General features: G+C 40.0%; 2 protein-coding genes across 6 annotated transcripts in view; one reads left to right on the top strand and one right to left on the bottom strand.

Annotated features, from left to right (window-relative positions):
- Window positions 1-9,010, top strand: part of Pp2d1 (protein phosphatase 2C like domain containing 1) — a 16,807-nt gene extending 7,797 nt beyond the window's left edge. Inside the window, exons 2-3 of the mRNA XM_013354320.1 lie at window positions 3,075-4,144; window positions 8,161-9,010. Of these exons, the coding sequence (XP_013209774.1) occupies window positions 3,075-4,144; window positions 8,161-8,930 (1,840 nt within the window). The 3' untranslated portion in view covers window positions 8,931-9,010. The remainder of the gene's footprint in view (window positions 1-3,074; window positions 4,145-8,160) is intronic.
- Window positions 9,011-9,114: 104 nt separating this feature from the next.
- Rab5a (RAB5A, member RAS oncogene family) overlaps window positions 9,115-19,549 on the bottom strand; it is a 28,522-nt gene continuing 18,087 nt past the window's right edge. For all 5 annotated transcript variants that reach the window (XM_013354321.2, XM_013354323.2, XM_005368753.3 and 2 more), the window contains 4 exons: window positions 17,117-17,268; window positions 16,490-16,612; window positions 13,999-14,092; window positions 9,115-10,471 (listed from right to left, as the gene is read on the bottom strand). In XM_013354321.2, the coding sequence (XP_013209775.1) occupies window positions 10,356-10,471; window positions 13,999-14,092; window positions 16,490-16,612; window positions 17,117-17,268 (485 nt within the window). In that variant the 3' untranslated portion in view covers window positions 9,115-10,355. The remainder of the gene's footprint in view (window positions 10,472-13,998; window positions 14,093-16,489; window positions 16,613-17,116; window positions 17,269-19,549) is intronic.

Raw genomic sequence — 19,549 nt, 5'->3', positions numbered from 1 at the left:
CACACACACACATACACACACATTCATACACACACACACACTCACAAGTACCCAAAGTACCCACTAGTGTGGGTGATTCTCAGGTTCCTGGTTCCCAGAGGAGGAGTAGGGAAGGATTAGGGGCGGTTTAGCTGATGTGGCCCAGCCAGAGTCTTTCACCCCTGGCCCCCCGGCCCCTTTGATTGGGTCATATCCCAATCTTGGGATTTTTTTTTTTGAATCTCTCCTAAGGGTCTGGTATTACTGGGTTAATATTAAAGCTTGAGTAACGAACATCAGGAGTTGAAGATGCAGGGTCCAAAGGTTAAAAGAAGCAGCAGAATGATTAAGGGACCAGTGATAGTGGAGGTGAGGGTTGTGAGCCAGGGGGAGCTATTAAACCATCCTTCATACCAGCCTTGCTGTGCCTCTCTATTTCGCTGTCGTTTATCTAACCTATTTCTGAGCTTAGCCATGGAATCCTTGATTACACCAGAGTGGTCTACGTAAAAACAACATTGTTCTTTTAGGGCAGCACAGAGTCCTCCTTCTTGGAGAAACAACAAGTCTAATCCACCCCTATTCTGTAACACCACCTCAGAGAATGAGGTCATCCACTCTTCAAGCTTAGAGATGGACTGTTCTAGGGCTTTTAAGTCTTCATTCATGGCTGTCCTTAATTCATTATAATATTGGGGAGCCTCCACCAGAGCAGCAATACTAGTGCTGACACTGGCTGCAACTCCAAGGCCTAAGATTACTGCTAGAGTCAGGGAGATAGACTTCCTCTGATAGTGGTTCAGGTGCTCATCAAATTCATCTTCAAATGTGTCAGCGGAATCATAAAAGACCCTAAGTACTAGTTGAACGAGCATACAGTAATCCTTGGAGTTATCAAAAAACCGAAGTTGCCACACAAGGCGTCAGGCCCATATTGCAAGCCCACCATCTTCCTGAATCGGGAACCAAGTACCCGGCGTTAGGAGTATCTTCTTTACCAATTGGGCCGTCTCTCGTTTGGTGGGAAAAGCTTCTGTCCAACCAGAGGTGTCTATAAAAACTAGGAGTTATTTATTACCATATTTTCCCAGTTTTGTTGGTGAAGTCTACTTCCCAATGAGTACCAGGTCGGTCTCCCCTTATTCTTATGCCCTCCGGGGCATTTTGACGTCCTGCATTTACCTTGGTGCAGGGGAAGCAAGTTGACATTGCCTGCTGTATGAGGGAGTTAAGACCTGGAATATAAAAATCTGTCTTTTTCATTAGAGATTTAATCTTTTTGTGTCCTAAATGAGTCCATCGATGCATTTGGCTGACCAGCTCAAAGGCATCTTTCTTGGGTAACACGATTCTCCTGGTATTTCCAAGCTTTTTGTTGTTCATCAAAGTTCGCATTAAGTTTCTGGATAATCTCTAGATCCTGGGTGGAATATTGGAAATAATCTTCTGTGGAGGGAGGTGCCTCTGCCAGGGTTAGTATTTCTGAGTTCAACACGGCCTTTTTAACCGTCTCATTGGCCATCCGGTTTCCCTTGGAAATGGTATCATTGCCCTTTGATGCCCTGGGCAATGAATAGTGCTCACCTTCTTTGGCAGGAAGAGGGCCCTCAATAATGCCAGGATTTGAGTCTTAATTTAAATCTCTTTTCCAGCTGAGGTTAGTAATCCCCTCCTTTTATAAGTTTCCCTGTGAATGTGGGCAGTTGCAAATGCATGTCTGTATAGATGTTTACTTTTTGTCCTTTTGCTAGTTCCAAGGCCTTGGTAAGGGCTATTAGCTGTGCTTTTTGAGCAGAGGTCCCTGGTGGCAGTGTCTGTCTGTCCATCTACCACAGCTGTCTCTGCCTTGGTCCCTGGTGGCAGTGTCTGTCTGTCCATCTACCACAGCTGTCCCTGCCTTACGCTTACCTTCTTTGAGGAAACTGCTGCCATCCGTGAACTAGGTATGATCTGCATCATGAAGCTGGCAATCGGTCAAATCTCCCCTGGTTCCACGGTATTCAGCCATTATCTGATGGCAGTCATGAGGTACACAAACAGTAGGTTCCAAATTGGGGAGCAGGGTGGCTGGGTTTAGTGATGTTGCATTCCTGTTCAGGGTTCAGGGTTGAGTAATAGTGACTGGTAGTGGGTTATTCAGGCATTCGAGAGCCATCTGTCAGGAGGTTGGAGGATAACTGTCTCTATGGCATAGAGTGCTATTATAGTCAGTGGTCAATTTATCTGCATCTTTGACCAGGGTGGCTACTGCGGCCACCATACAGAGGCAGGGGGCCATCCTGTTGCCACATTGTCCATCTTTTTGGAGATATAGGCCACTGGCTTCTTCCAGGGTTAGCCTGAGTTAGCACCCCTTTTGCCACCCCCTTATTCTCATCCACATATTAGGTGAATGGTTTGGTGATATCAGAGAGACTCAAAGCGGGAGGCCGAAAGGAGGGCTCTTTTCTTTTTTTTTTTATTTAACTTTATTATGTTTGTTGGTGTGAAGGTGTCAGATCTCATGAAACTGCATTTTCAGACAGTTGTGAGCTGCCATGTGGGTGCTGGGAATCGAACCTGGGTCCTCTGGAAGAGCAGTCAGTGCTCTTAACCGCTGAGCCATCTCTCCAGCCCCAGGAGGGCTCTTTTCATTTTGTCAAAAGTCCACTATTGGTCCTCTCCCCAAGAGAAAGGGATGTTGGCCTTGGTCCAGCACTCAGGAGGCAGAGGCAGGTGAATCTCTTGAGTTCGAAGCCAGTCTGGGCTACAAAGCAAGTTCCAGGACAGGCTCCAAAGTTACACAGAGGAACCCTGTCTCCAAATACCAAAGAAAAACTGCACTTGCCCATCACATACAAGGCCCTAGGTCCAGTAGTGACCAAAAGGTCCTACTTTTTTACTTGAGACTTGACTATTTTAATTGAACACCCTTTGGTTTGTCTGCATGTGCATGCAGTAGTGTCCACAACGGTCAGAAGAGGCCATCAGATCTCCTGGAATGAGTTATTGATGGTTATGGACCTCATGCAGGTCCCATGTAAGAACAGGTGCTCCAAACCACTGAGCTACCTCTCTAGTTCCTGATCCGTAAACATATTTCACCTTTCTTGCAGAGTATTTTGGAGATCAAAAGAGTGGAATAAAAAAACTTCAACATTTGCTTCGGATGAGTCGCTGACACAAAGTAAAAAAAAGCGTGTTAAAAAAGGAAAGCCTAAGATACCAAGAACCCCCAGTGACCATGAGGAGTCTATCGAGCAGCTGAGTAACGGTCAAGAGGTCACGTTCCCCTGCTCTGTCTGCCACCAAGAAATCAACACTGCTGGAACTTTTCTCCATAAGAAACATCACAATGCTCTGAGTATGCTGGGTTTCCAGTGGATGGGAGGGAAGAAACCAAAGCCCTCAGTGATCAGTATGCAGAGACAGTTTGTGATTTCTAAACTACTGACATCCTTCATGTTCAGTGAAAAAGTCCTTCAGAGTATGAATTATGCGTTTGAGCTGCTTTGGAAAAAACAAGTCCCATCATACTTCAGACTTTGTGATAAGGTTGGCCACACTTCCACGCATTCTCCAAACATCTCCCATCTGGTGATTAAAGGGGTAGCCATCTGTGGCAACAGCAATTCCACCTGGAAAGCTGACCCGAATGGTAAATTCACAGTCATGAATGATTTTGGTGGTAAAGCCAATGTGTGCTTTTTTGGCTTGTTCGATGGTCATCATGGCAGTGCAGCAGCGGACATGGCATCAAAGGAGTTCCAGGTTTTACTTCTCCATCAACTGTCTAAACATGATCCTTCCTACCAAATGACAGCTGAGCAGCAGCAACTGATCGATTCCTTTCAGACTGTGTTCAGGGAAGAATACAGAGCCAAAGAAGAGGCTATCTCTTCCATATACAAAACCTTCAGAACCCATAGACGGGAATATGAGGAGATACACAAAGTCTTTGCAAAGGCGTTTTGGAGAATGGATAGGCTTCTACGGCTTGGAAGGAATGAGGTTTCTCGGGTTCGGTGGAGTGGCTGCTCTGCACTCACTTGTATAGTAGAGGGTACAATTAAGAACCCATATACTAGTAAGGACTTGACAAAAACAGACCAGCAGGGCGTTGAGAGTTTTCATTCCCAGAAGACCTCACAGATCATCTCTGGGGTACTACACATTGCAAATGCTGGTGTGTATCCTTGACACCTAAATATTGTAAATGCCACAGAAAACCTCTCTTGCTTCTAGAATTAATCACTTAGTGATTTATTAATATCTAGACATTGCATTTAACAATTAAGAAACAAAAACCTCAGTTTAAATACAGATTTCAGGAACAAAAATAATTTTTTAACTATTTTATAGGCACTGATATTACTATGTGACAAAACTCTTCTTCAGGAGACACAACACACACATCTACTCACCCCAGATAAGGGACCCATAATAGACCAAAGTACTGATACCATCAAAGTCCAACTTGGTGATCCAATGAGCTTTCTGGGGTAAATTACAGGAATATGGATGAAGAGTTACTTACAGGAGCAGAAATAATTCACAGCCAGCTGCGTCACCAAAGCCCACACCAACATGGGTAACAGCTCACAAAAGCTGGGAACTTGGAGCACACTGCACAACCTGAAGGCAGCTCAACAGGTTGAAGAGTGTCCTTTCCAAGTGACTCTTTTCTAAACCTTTTCCAGGCAGATAGGCTAGTTTCTGCTTCTTCTAAGTAGCTGGTCTGGCCTCACCGCCTTTTTGCAACTTGTCTCATCTTTGCAGCTTGGTTTGTCAGAGTGTGACTCTTGGCAGCTTTATAGCTTATGCTGGGAAGGAGGGGCCTAATGAGTCTGGTAAATTGCAAGAACTTCTTGAAGCTATTTTGAGTTGTTGCCTTTCTGCTTAAGGAGTGGTCTCTGCGGGATGGAATGTTTCAGCCTTGAAGGAAAATGTTATACGTCATGTCCAATGTGATAAAGCATTAACTTTTCCAAATGGGACTGGTGAGATGACTCAGAGGTTAAAGTACTCGCTGCCAAGTCTGATGACAACCTGAGTTCAATCCCTGAAACCATGTTGGAAGAACAGCGCTGAATCCTAAATTGTCCTCTGACTTCTTCAGATGGATACACAAACACACATTTTCTCGCATATATTGTACATATATACACATATTTATGTATATATATTTACTTGTGTACATATACATATGTATGAAAATTTAGTGTGTACACATATATACACATGTATACTTTAGTTAAAAAAATTTCCAAATGAGGTAGTAATAAAGATGTTGATATATGTGAAAAATGAATACCTATGATAGCTAGATCAAAACAAAAAACAGACATAAGGAACCCACTGCCTTCTTTGTGGAGACTGCAAAGTTGATTTTTCTCAGCATACTTGCTCAGGTTGGTCCATTATAACTGTTAGGACAACTTTTGGTGCCAGGAGTCTTGTATCCCAGGCTGGCCTCAGACTCACTACGTAACCCAGGAGGATCTCATCGAACTTCTGATCCTCCTGCCTCTACTTCTTGAGAGCGAGAGCTGGAGTTACAGACATATGCCACAATTCTCGGTACTGCCAGTACAACCTTTGTGCATGCTGGTCAAGCACCCTGATTGTTTTCATACTCAGCGGTCATGTTGTGTCAAACAGTAGAATAGCCATTTTTCCTTCAGTTTTCCTGGCTTTCTACTGGCTAAGATGCTGGGCAAATCCCCCTATCACCAAGCTACATTTCCAGCCCACTTTGTTGTTTTCGCTTTAGCATGGGATTTCACTACATTTCAAGGATGGTCTTGAATTTGTAGTCCTGCTACCTTAGCCTCTTAAAACTGGGATGCCAGCCTATAATCAGCTCTGGCTAAGTTTTTGTCCTTATCATTTATATTCTAATAATTTTTCTTGATCATCTATTTCTTTACTTCATTAAATGCTTACAGGATTAAAATACAAAAATACATATACTGGGAGTGAAACTATCAGTTTTACAGAATGGTGATGCCATGACACTATTCATTTAGCAATAGCTAAAAGTTCTATTTGTCATGTTTCTTCAACATTGCCATCTGTTTGTTATCCTCTGTAAAAGCAGTTTACTCCTGCTCCAGTTCTCTGTACCATATTTTGTGTTGACTCTTTCTAGGCATCTTAGGGTATCCTGGAATCTATGACTCCAGAGTGCTGGGATTACAGGTGTGTATGGCTCAGCCATTATTTTGATTACATTTGTTTGTAAATGTTTGTATGATGTATACTTACATATTCTGCATAGTATTAGATTTTTCAGCAGTTGTCTTGGTTAGAGTTTCTATTGCTGTGAAGATACCATGACCACACCAACTCTATTTATAAAGGAAAACATTTAAAATAAAGGGTTTTTTATTTTATTCACAAGTTCAGAGGTTCTGTCCATTATCATGATGATGGTGCATGGCCGTGTGCAGGCAGACATGGTGCTGGAGAGGTGGCTGAAGAGTCCTACATCTTACAAGATATAGGACGTGGACTGTCTCACTGGGCAGGGCCGCCTCCACAGACACTTCTTCCATTAAGGCCACACCTAATAATGCCACTCCTTGAGTTTATGGGTGCCAACTATATTCAAACTACCACAACAGCCCATTATTTTTATATATTTCAATAAGAAAAAAATGTTGCATCCTTTAGGAACTCATACTCTTGTTCTTAACTCCTTTTTAGACTTGTTCATTTGGTGTTTCTCATCTGGAGGATGTCCTTGGTCTCTGTGATGTCTGTCTCCTGGTGATAAATTTTTTTTTGAGACAGAGTTTCTCTACTATATATCCCTGACTGTCCTGTAACTCACTATGTAACCCAGGATGGCCTAAACCTCATCGGCATCCACTTGCTTCAGCCTCTTAAGTACTAAGTAAAACGGCATCCACCACCCATATCATTTGCCTCTCATTTTCAAAAGAAATACTCAACCTGGTGTGGAATTCGATTGGCGGGATTTTCTGTTGCTGGAACCTGCTTCCATTTGGCCTGGCTGGCATTGCTGTTACTCTTGCTCTTCTCTTCAGAATGTGGATCCCCCTTGTGGCTGCTTCAGAGAATTTTTTTATCTGGTTTTATGCCAGGTGATTGCTGACTCATCTTCTCAGTCCACTGGGACTATGCTTTGTTTCACTCTTCTTTCAGTCAACGAATATGATGTAAACACCATCTCAACTACAATCATATTATACTGCCATCAGTTTTCAACTGCACGATTTAATGTGGTTGCCTATTTCCCTAATAGGAATTTTTATAGAACTTATGTTACAGAAAACAATTTTATCATTTACATCCTAAATACATTCGGGTTTTAACTTTGACCAATTACAATTTTTTTTAACTTTGTGTGTCTCTGTGTGCACCTATGTATGTATGTAGGTCAGAGGACAAATCACAGAAGCCAGTTTTCACCACGTGAGATCCTAGAATGGAACTCGTGTTTATCAGGCTTGGCAACTTTCCTTTAAGGATTTGTTATTTTTATGTGTATGTGTGTGGGTCTGTACACACAAATACAGGTACAGAGGCCAAGGGCATCAGATTTTCTTAGACTTGAAGTTTTCCTCTGCCACTGTGTGCTCTTTACTGCTGGGTTCTCTCTCCAATCCTCAAAGTTTTGTGTCGTTTTGTTTTTTTTAACTAAAAAAAGTACCTGCTGCTGTAAAGATGTTTCAGTCTTTAAGAACACCTGCTGCTTTCCCAGAGGATTAGAGTTCAGTTCCCAGCATCCATATTGGGTGGCTCACAACCAACTATAACTTCAGCTCTGGGGATCCAATACTCTCTTCTGGCCTCTGCCCTCCTCATGTGCACATACCCACAATACACATAATTTAGTCATTAAAAAACTTTATTTGAATATTTCAAAAATCTGCTACATAGGTGTTAATAGTAAAAATCATATTTTAATAGTTTCATAAAAATTTGATTTAGAAGTTAATTTTCAAGACCTGTAGTTTTAGTTATTTTAAATGCTACTGGGTTATCATTGATATTCAAATATTAGGTGGTTTCCCAGTTCAAAATCATATTTGTGCAGTGCTGAGCTTATGTATTCTAAAGATATTTACATGGTATACTTTGTGTTTAGTATTGAAATAGAATAAGTAGCATATTTTTACACAAACCGATAATTAGAACTCTCTTTAAAAAAAAAACCCCACCCTTTCCTTTTAGGTAACGTGCAAGCAGTCTTATGCAGAAATGGAAAAGGGTTTTGCCTGACAAAAGAACACTCGACACGAAACAGCAAGGAGAGAAGTAGAGTCCTTCAGAGAGGAGCAGTCATCAGTTCAAATGGCCTCCTGGAAGGGCTCATAAAAACCACCAGAGGTCTTGGATTTCATGGGAACCTCACGTTGAAGAAGTTCATTATTCCAGCACCCCAAACAATTTCTGTCCCTCTGGATGATCTATGTCAGTTTCTCATCGTAGCCACTAATGGGCTTTGGGAAGTTCTGGACAAGAAGGAAGTCACTGCACTAGTAATAACTTTGTTTCATTCATATAAAGATACATATGTTTCTGGCCCTAAAAACAAGTTCTGGCTATCTAACAAGCCTCTTTCCCCATCAGACAGTAACATCCGAGTGCTGTTCCAGTACAAACCTGAATATGAGGAAGGTATGTCAACTACTAATCTAATGAAAAGGTCGTCTGATTCAATATATTCTGAAGCTTGCATTCATCAGGCTAAAAATGCAGAAACATTTTCTCCAGAAGGGAGTAATTATGACCCTTGTAGCAAGAAAGAAACTAACAGTTTACCCAATATAGACAGTAAGAAGGGAAGCAAGAAAGAACTATATGCTAAGAATTTCTATGAAGATGCAGCTGAGTACATTGGCTGTGAACTTGTAAGTGCTGCTTTAGAAGGTGGTTCCAGAGACAGCATCACTGTTATGGTAATGTTACTCAATGGGAGTGAGTATCAGCTGCTGACATAAAAACATTCCAAGACCCAGAGCAGCAAACAGTACCACAAAGATTTCAGTGCTCTAGACTCTAGGACAGATCATGACTGTGAGATTCATTCGTAAGAACAGGAAGAAAATACAAAAGCTTACAGTTACATACCATGTGTGTTATGCTCACTTCTTTATGTAAAGAGAAAAAAAAACCTCAGTGCTGCTTTTTATACCACTTTATTCCAACCTGAGCACCTCAATATAAAACTAAACACTGGTGAACTGTTTTCCTTACTAATTTTGAGTTACTGTAAAATGTACAAGTTCTGCTAGCAGATCAACACTTAAATAGATTAAATCATCTGACACATGGTAGATTTCATATAATGAAAATACCTAAAATAATTAGTGCAATATACTGATCAAAATTAAATGGACTTTGAAAAACAATGTTTCAAGATTACTAAGAACATTGTAATACTTATGTTACAAATTGCAGGTACAGTGTTTATTATGGTTCGAGCCATGAAAGAACAGCAAAGCCCCTTCCTTTTATAGGAGACAAATAATTAGCTGTTTTAGTAACTGTACATTTTGTATATGCTTAGGTAATTCTTAAATATTACAGAAAATAATAAACATGGAAACTACAACGCAGTACTCTATTTACAGTACAGCTGAAGATCATATTTAAAATCAAGTTTGAATGTACATAATTGTTAGTGCACTGACTAATCATGTCCAAAAGGAACCAGAGCTCCTTCCCTGCTCCAGACAGACCTCTTATGTTATGGCCAACAGTGATTAAAGAGAAATCAGACACCTGGTTTGTTTCCACTTTGTTGAAGAGCTCACATGAAGGGACCACTACCCATTAAAATGCATTTATCAGTTTTATATTCCTAAAACAAGATGGGGTTACACATGACTTCTTTTCAATCAAATATTAAGAAATAACAGGACTGAGTAAGATATCACTAATGTTCATTCTTTCTGGAGATGTAGGACTCTTTTCTTAGGATTATTTTATTATTATGTGGAATGTACACTTTTTAGACAATAGAAGAAATTACCATTTGCTTGGCTTCTGTTGCTAAGCATAAATATTTTTAGTCTTCTAAAAACGTTTTTCTAAAGCTCACATTAGTAATTCTTTTCACACCTATTATACCAGTTTGAAGACTGGTTGGGTTAAGTGTGGGTCCACACCCATTGGAGATAAATGATTCCCCTTTTATCCACTTTCCCATGGAACAAATTGTACACAGTTCTCATTTCCCCTTCTACTGCCGAAACATTAGTCGGAAGAACACATGCATGTTATTAAAAATTAAGTCAAAACACTCAAAATAATTCAGTATTAGAAACTTGATTCTACCAAAAGTCTCTTTTTTGAAGCCACACTGGGCCGGCTAAATGCTCCCACTTCACGGGTTTTGCCATTTAGGAAGTTCACACCGGAGTTCAGTTACTACAACACTGGCTTCTGGCTGGCTGTGCAGGCTCAGTAAGGTCTACTCCTCGTCCTCTGGCCGAGTTTGCGCCTAGATTCTGTGGTTCATTCTTTGGCAGCTTTTTAGCTAAGAAAGAAAGGACCAAAATAAAATTATAACACTCATATTAAAATCACTTAGACCTGCTTATTTATAATACACTTTTCCAGCTGGGTTATCTCCAAAGTTTCAAGTGATTGACTTATGTTTGTTCTTTTCAAATGCTTATTTATCTACTAAATGCCACAAAGCAAAGCAAAACACCAAATAACCCACAAAAAGGATCCTGCTGGTTGCTGTACTAAAGGAATTTAATTGCTTAGTGTTTGCAAAGGAGTAGGTAGAGGCCAACTGTAAGCATACCATTTAAACTTAAATTTAACTACAACTATACGCAATTTTTATATCAATTCCCTTAGAAATAACATTTTTCTTAATTATTAATACTTTGTGTTATGCTGGTTCACGGGCAAACTAGGCAAGGCCACTACCACTTGGCTACATTCAGACTTTCGTAATCATTAAATTTCTATTATATACAATCTGGTGGACATGGTGGGACATGACTGTAATTCTCATGATTCATTCTGGAGAATGAATTGTGACAATCAGTTGAGCTAAGGAGGTTAAAACTAGCTTTGAGTAGCATATTAAGACTCCATTTTAAAAAACAAAACCAAACAAGACATAGAATCCAGTCAATAGACCATGACCAGCTATAAAGTTTATAAAGAAGCTCACATAACATTCTCTGGCTTGTCCCAAATAATTCTGAGAACAAGTCAAGATATGAACAAATTTTATCAATATAACCCCCACATCAACCCAACCAAACCTGTCCATTACTGTGCAACCTAATCAGCAAACAGAATTATATGACACACAGCATCTACTTCCTGGCTTCCACACCCTTCTAACATCTAAGTTTTTCCCTCTTGGGCTATGAGAACCTCCACCTAATTTACAAATAGTGAGACTTAATATATACAACAAATATCTCTGTGCGTTCTATACAACTAATAGTTCTGTGGAGTATGTTCCCCACTAAAAATTCACCTGCTAGATCCATGGCTTAATCCTGAGACAAAGTAGCAATATTCCTAAGAATAGTACTTTATATCCAATTCCCACCTGGAATTCTTGACCCTGTTTGTCTTGTGCTAGGAAACCTGGGGCTTGTACACTTTACACAGTTAACAGCTACCACCAAGCCATAAACCCTCATCCTGCATTTTTTAACCCTTCATTTTTTTCCCTGTATCAATATTATCTTCAGAATTTCAGGCGCTAGAAGCAGGTCCAGTGAGCACTGATGTTTGTAAAAAAAGTTTTCACTGAGCCACCCTATGTTTGGCTATAGAAATGGTACCATAAAGTACAATAAAAACGAACGTTAAGTCAGATGTTATTTATAAGCAATGCCGAGGAAATGGATTAACAATAGTATTAAGAACACAGAATAAGCTAGCACTCACTGCAGACTGTATTATAATAAATACTGAGTTGGGTTTTGGAATGTGCATAATTTCTCCTTGTAGCCTACTGCTCTAAGGACTTTCTCTATTCACATCTAACTGAGATCAAGAGGAAGGAAGTAATCGGCAAAAGGACAGTTTCTGTTAATTGGACTGTATCATGTGATTTGAGAGGCTAACTATCAAGGAAAGAGCAAGGTTCCATTTACACTGGGGATTTCTTTAAAGAAGGGAGTTTAATTTGAAACAAACTGTGGAAGTTGGGAATGCAACACAAGTGCTGTAGCACAAAGCTACTTCCCCAGCCTACAAGTCTTAAACAACTGTAAAGTGGGGATGGTGGCTCCATTCCACAATCCCAGCACTTTAGAGACTGAGGCAGGAAGATCTGGAGTTGCAGGCTAGCCTTGGCTATACAGTGATTCAGTTAATGAATACTTTTGTGTAACCATTAAGTTCTGAGTTTGGATCCTCAGCACTCATATAAAAACATGAACATGTAACTCCAGCACTGGGGGGTGGACCATGTAGGAAAAGAATGATCTTAGGATTTTCAATGACTCAGAGTTCATTGAAAGACTCAGACTCAAAACAATGATTCAGGAGGTAAAGGTGCTTACTGCTAAGCTTTATACCATCAGTTCCATATCTGAAACCTACATGGTCTAAGGAGTAGACCTCCAGAAATTGTTCAGCCCTCTACATTGGTGCTGTGGAACACACACAAAATAAATGTTTAAAAATCAAACATGGAGAAATAGTGCAAGAAAACATCTCCACGCTAACCTCTGGCTTCTATGTATACTCACACAAACAAGAGCACTTGTGTGCAGGTGTGTATGAAACAAAAGACACATACTGAACTCCTACATTGTCTCCACCTTCCTGCCATCATTGTCTAACACACCAATACTATGTACCAACTACCTACCTACTTGTAGTCAGCTTGGTTATCAGACTATCTTGGCATCACAATGTTCATGTTCAGGTAACACTTATTTTACTTAGAATGACCTTTAAAACACAAAAGCCAGGTGGTGGTGACCCATGCCTTTAATCCCAGTGTTTGGGAGGCAGAGGCAGGTGGATCTCTGAGTTCAAGGCCAACCTGATCTACAAGAGCTAGTTCCAGGAAGTGCTCCAAAGCTACAGAGAAACCGGTCTCGGAAAAACAAAACAAAACTTTACAAGTACAAGGTCATCCTCAGATCCTATCCCAAAGCAACAACAGAACAATCAAAATAAAGAATAAATACAATAAAAAGGAAACTTCCATGCCAGGCCTGTTGGTACACCTATAAACCCAGCGCTCAGGAGTCTGAGGCACAAATTCTAGTCCAGCCTAGATAGATACCAAGACTAAACTCGAACTCAGCCATCAACAAAACTCAAATTTGGAAAACAATCTTCAACACCCAGATGTAGTTCAATAGAATAGCACTTGACAACCATATTTAAAGTTTGGGGTCTGATCCCTTTCCCAGGCAGAAGAGAATCTTTGTAAAAATGGGAAGAATGAAATCTATGCTATTTTTGCTATTCCATCTCTTGATATACTTAGGACAGAAAAAGTACCAAATTAAAAGCTTGTTAAGCTACCCACAGTTTCAGGCATCCCTATAGATAAGAGGTACTATTGTACACAGAAATACTCTTATTTGCTCGGACTTTTCAGTGTAACCTTTGGAAAATCTACCTCTAATCTATGAGATCAACTTTTAATTCATCTGTATTATATAACCCAATATTCACTGAATTCATGAATAAATTTGACAATACTGGGGCTAGGAATGTAGCTCAGTGGTAGGCACAGGGATTGCTGGAGACCCTCAGTTTAATTCATAAAATTGGAAAGGGGGGAGGGGAGAGGAGAAGCAACCTTCTGACAGTCCATCAAATCTCTTCTTCCCCCACTCTAAGACTCCATTAAGACCATACTAAGAGGTAGGGTCTTATGTACAGGCTGGCCACTATGTCCTGCTTCCCAACCAGTCTTTACAGCATTCCTAACAAAATAGTGCTTAGTGGAAAGGATCTAAAAAAACAGTATAATCAGTTAAGAAAACCAAGTAATGTTTTAGAGGGCATGAACCAAATATCCAATATATTTTGCTTATCATTTGAAAATATTAATCTTACCTATTGCCATGAATATTTCATTTACATTCATTGATGTCTTAGCTGATGTCTCCATGAATAATAAACTGTTGTCATCTGCATAGGACTGTGCTTCCTGTTCACAAAAAAAAGATTTTTCCCTTGAACATATACTGTACCTGCTTTATTTTATAGACTCTCTTACTTGATTACTTATTACTAACAGCCAGAGACTATGCTGTGGCAAAGGAAGAAACAACAAGTACAATAATTTTTTGTTGCTGTTTGTTTTTTCGAGACAGGGTTTTTCTGTAGCTTTGAGCCTGTCCTGTAACTAGCTCTTGCAGACCAGGTTGGCCTTGAACTCACAGAGATCCACCTGCCTCTGCCTCACTCTAAAGGAGTGCCCACCACCACCTGGCTCACCATATATTTTTTTTAACATTAACTTTTTGCCTATGAGACTTTTGGTCATCACTTCAATTTCAATGGCAATTTTTACTATGCCCTTTAAAGATAAAGATAGAATTTGCACTAAAAATGGAAATCCAGTATCTTAATACTGTAACAACTACTGAATAACCTCATGTTTAATTTTTAATGACATACAGTATTAAAATTCCAACTATATTATGAACAATTCCCTTCAAAATTAAAACTGCCCGGTATTTCTGTCACACTTTCCAACTTACCTATACTGTTGCCTTTGGTCCCCACAGCTCTTCTGAATAGGAACAACTGAGGCCCCTTTGAGCTGTTAGAGCACAGGGCCACTTTTGAACATAACTGAAGATCTCTAACATGTTTGCTAGGGAGCTTAACTGACTGGACAGCATAGCAGAAAACAGACTTCACATGGCTGTCTTAAGAATTAAATGAAGCTACAAGTGCAAAGTGTTCTGATTAACATGCAACAGTAGCTTCCTTTCTCTCTATCCCTGTAATGTCAGGAAGAATTCCGTCACTGATCTACATATTAGGCAACAGCTATAAGAAAGAAATAGGAAGTTTTTATAAATCTAGAACCATTTGTTTTGTTTTTAAATGACTAGCATTCATTTATACACTCTTTTATAGTGGAGGACATTCTGAATTAATTATCTTAAATATACACAAATTGGAAGTCTTAAAAATTTTTTTTTACACTAATTTATTTGGAGATAAAGGAGACCACACTAGAGATGAGATGACAACTTGCAGGCAGTCAGTATTCAGTTCCAGAAATTCAGAATGTCATGACTGACAGTACCTTTGCCCACGAGGCCTCTCATACACTTGAGGCTTCCCCACTTCTTCTGAGATGGGTGCGGCCCTGATTGCCATGTAACTATGCAGAAGACCAAGCTGGTCTAAAACTTGTAGTAATCCTCCTACCTCTGCCACCCAAGTGGTGAGATAATAGGGATGCACTGTCACTTTTACACATACACAATACTATTATTTATTTAGATGTATGTGTGTATGCATGTATGTATGCCTTTGCTTGGGGTACGTATGTGCCAGTATGCATATGGAGGTCAGAGGACAATCTGCATTTCTAGGCATAGAACTCAGAACCTTTATGTGCTAAGTCACATTGCTGGGCCTCGAATGAAGAGCAGTTGAACTTCTATTTTTTAATTTCTTTTAAAGGATAGCTATCTATTTTTTTTTATTTTTTTTTGGTTTTTCGAGACAGGGTTTCTCTGTGGTTTTGGAGCCTGTCCTGGAGCTAGCTCTGTAGACCAGGCTGGTCTCGAACTCACAGAGATCCGCCTGCCTCTGCCTCCCGAGTGCTGGGATTAAAGGCGTGTGCCACCACCGCCCGGCAAGGATAGCTATCTAAATGTGCATGCATATGTCTGCATGTACGTGCAGTAATATATGTAGTACATGAGAAAGCTGAAGAACATTAGTCTTGCTCAGGTGTGTATATGAGAGTGGAGGGATGGAAGGTACAGAGTAGTATTTCTCCAATCTTTCATGAAATTATTTTTTGGTTAAGAGACAGGGTGTCATGTGGCCCAGACTATCTTCCTGCTTCTATTTCCTCTGGTTATTATATGTGCTACAATCTCTGGTTTATGCAGTGGCTCAGAATAGAACCCAAGGCACACACACACACACACACACACACACACACACGCTAGACAAATGCTATCTATCTACCCACCCACTCACCCATCCATCCACCTGCCTATATTTGAGCTATATCCCTGACACTATGTATGTATGTATGTATTTTGTATTTGTTTTTTTTTTAAAGATTGTATTTATTTATTATGTATACAGTTTTCTCAGTATTCTGTCTGCATGTATGCCTGCAGGCCAGAAGGGGGGGCACCAGATCCCATTACAGATGGTTGTGAGCCATCATGTGGTTGCTGGGAATTGAACTCAGGACCTTTGGAAAAGCAGGCAGTGCTCTTAACAACTGAGCCATCTCTCCAGCCCTGTATTTGTTTTTTTTAAAAGCCTGCGTTTCCAACTATTTTCATGGTTTAAAAGTATTTATAAAAAATATGCTTGTAAGTTAAAGTAAAATTGCACATACCTGGAAGTCTACAGCTCTTTTATTTGCTAGGTCAGCCTTGTTTCCTGACAAAGCTATCACAATATTAGGACTTGCTTGCCTCTGAAGTTCTTTAACCCAGTTTTTTGCTCTTGCAAAGGACTCCTGGTTAAATAAAGAAAAAGTTATTTGGCACAGGCTCAAAACAGAGTTAAGAAGCAGCTTCTATAAGACAAGGCTGAAATATTCTAGAGCAGTGGTTCTCAATCTTCCTAATGCTGTGAACCTTTAATACAGTTCCTCATGTTGTGGTGATCCCCGACCATAAAATTATTTTTATTGCTACTTCATAACTGTAATTTTGCTACTGTATGATCCACAACGTCAGTATCTGATATCCAGGATGGTCTTAGGTGACCCCCGTGAAAGGGTCAATCAACATAATGGGGTTGTGACCCATAGGTTGAGAGCACTGGTCTAGCATGATTCTCTGGGAAGAAAATCCTTAGGACTCCTGTATCAATTAGATACCTTCATAAATATCTCACTCAGAAAAGCTTTGGCAGAAATGTTATGACTGGCTACAAAGGAATTTCCAAAAATCTTTAACCAAATTCTGAATACTAAGATGATTATTCAAACTGGTTTCAGGGTAGATTTTATACCCACCTCATTTGTGATATCATACACAACTATGGCTGCTTGCGCTCCTCGGTAGTACATTGGTGCTAGGCTATGGTACCGTTCTTGGCCAGCTGTATCCCATATTTCAAATTTTACTGTTGTGTCATCAAGACACACAGTTTGGGTTAGAAAGGCAGCTGAAAAAGAAAATATCTGTGGTAAGTTTATCCTTTTCCTCAACTTTTTGATAAGACATGAATGAAGGCCAGGTTGACCTGGAATTCACTTCATAATCAAGGATGACCTTGAACTTTTGATTCTCCTGCCTCTACATCTCCATTGGTGCCACATCATAAGCAGTTTGTCTAGTGCTGGGGATGGAACTTGGGGCTTCATGCATGCTAGACAAAAGCTCTACCAACAGAACCAAATCCCAGACTATCAACTTAAAGAAAAATTCTATTTATTGTGTAATCAATGGATATACACTACTATCAAGAATTAACGTTCTTATTATACTATGGGAGACAAAAGAGAACAAACTCAGGTCCTGCTAAGCAACCTGATAGCCCCAACCCTGTAAACCTAGTAAACTTGCTTAAAAACTAGATAAGTACATTTCTTCATAAAAGACCTTAATGGTGAAATTAGATTAAGTTCTTTCTTACATTTTAAAATTATATGGCAAGCAATGCTTGCCTAGTCTACCCCAAACTTCGGTTTAATACCCAACAAACAAACAAAACAAAACAAAAGAACAGCTTTACAATTTAAGAAACAGAGAAAAAACTAATACATCCAGTCTTCTGAATCCATGCTTTCAACCAAACATGGATTGAAAACATTTGGGGGGAAAAATAATGTGCACACAACACTTTTACCACATTGTTATATAGCATTTACATTGTTTCAGGTATTATAAGTATCTAGAGGTGACTGAAAGTAAGAGGAAGGTGCTGATGATGTAGCTTAGTAGGTAGAGTACTTGCCCAGCACATACAAAACTAGGTTAGCTTCCCAGCGGCATGTTAAGCTGGGTACAGTGGTGTACGATGGTAAGCCTAGCCCACTAAGGTGGAAGGCAGGATGACTAGAAATTCAAAGTCAATAATGGGTATATAGTTAAGTTCAAGGCCATCCTGGTCCACAAGAGGCATCACAAAACCAATCACCCTCTCCCACAAAACCCCCACAGATGTACACAATTACCCACAAACAATAAACATATAAAGAGCGTGTGTTTCCTAAAACCAAGCCCTTACACATATCTAGACACACACACACACACACTCATTGCTTCAGAAGAGATCCGATTTGTCAAAAAATCAATTATGCCCCTTTAAAATTAATTTTTTCGTATGATATTCTTTCTTCGTTGTATAGGCTGGTTTTGTGTGTCAACTTGACACAAGCTAGAGCCATCAGAGGAGTCTCAGTTGAGGAAATGCCTCAATGAGATGCAGCTCTAAGGCATTTTCTCAACTAGTGATCAATGGGGAAGAGAGTCCAGTCTAACACGCATGGTGCCATCCCTGGACAGATGGTCTGGGTTGTATAAGAAAGCAGGCTGAGCAAGCCAATAACCAGCTCCCCTCCATGGCCCCTTCATCAGCTCCTGCCTCCAGTCCCACTTGAATCCCTGTTCTAACTTCCTCCAATGATGGACTCTGATCAGAAAGAGTTAGCCAAATAAATCTTTCCTCTCCAAGGAGGATGCTATGGTGTTTTGCTGTAGCAATAGAAATCCGAACTAAGACACCCTCCCAATTTCTTCCACATTCTCCATACCCCCAAACTTCACGTTCTCCACTCAAAAAACTTAAAATCCAGTCAAATCTAAACAAATCCAGTAAGACAAAACAAAACATAAAAAAAACCCTGAAGTCCATTTTATATTGGCCAACTACTCTTAGGCATGGTGCATGTGCTAGAATGTACCTGCTAATACCCAGTGTCACCCACTGGATGAAATTCATTTTCCCTTTCCCCATCATCAACTGAAAAATAGCTTCTTTGTAGTTAGGGATGAGATGAGACTTTTCCTTCTTGTTGGAGTAACGTCAGACTTGAACTTATACAGTTCTTGTGCATGTTGTTAGTCTCTGTGAGATCCTATGTTCTTTTTAAAAACAAATTTATTATATTTTTTGTGTGTATGGCTTAGTTGAAAAGACCATTTTGAAAATTGGAGTTTAAACTCAGGTCACTAGATCCTCTCTAATTTTAAAAAGAAAAAAATTATATTACACACACACACACGCAAGCTCTATGTAGCCCTGGCTCGCCTCAAATTTAATGACCCATCTGCCTCTGCCAGACGAATGTCAGAATTAAAGGTGTGCCGTGATGCCCAAGGGTCATTTTTTAAAAAATATTTATTTAATATGTATACAATATTCTGTCTGTGTGTATGTCTGCAGGCCAGAAGAGGGCACCAGACCCCATTACAGATGGTTGTGAGCCACCATGTGGTTGCTG

The sequence above is a fragment of the Microtus ochrogaster genome, unplaced genomic scaffold (genome assembly GCF_000317375.1).
Source record: "Microtus ochrogaster isolate Prairie Vole_2 unplaced genomic scaffold, MicOch1.0 UNK40, whole genome shotgun sequence".
NCBI lineage: Eukaryota > Metazoa > Chordata > Mammalia > Rodentia > Cricetidae > Microtus > Microtus ochrogaster.
Note: the sequence above shows the minus strand (reverse complement) of the source record. Positions and strands in the feature narration are given on the sequence as shown.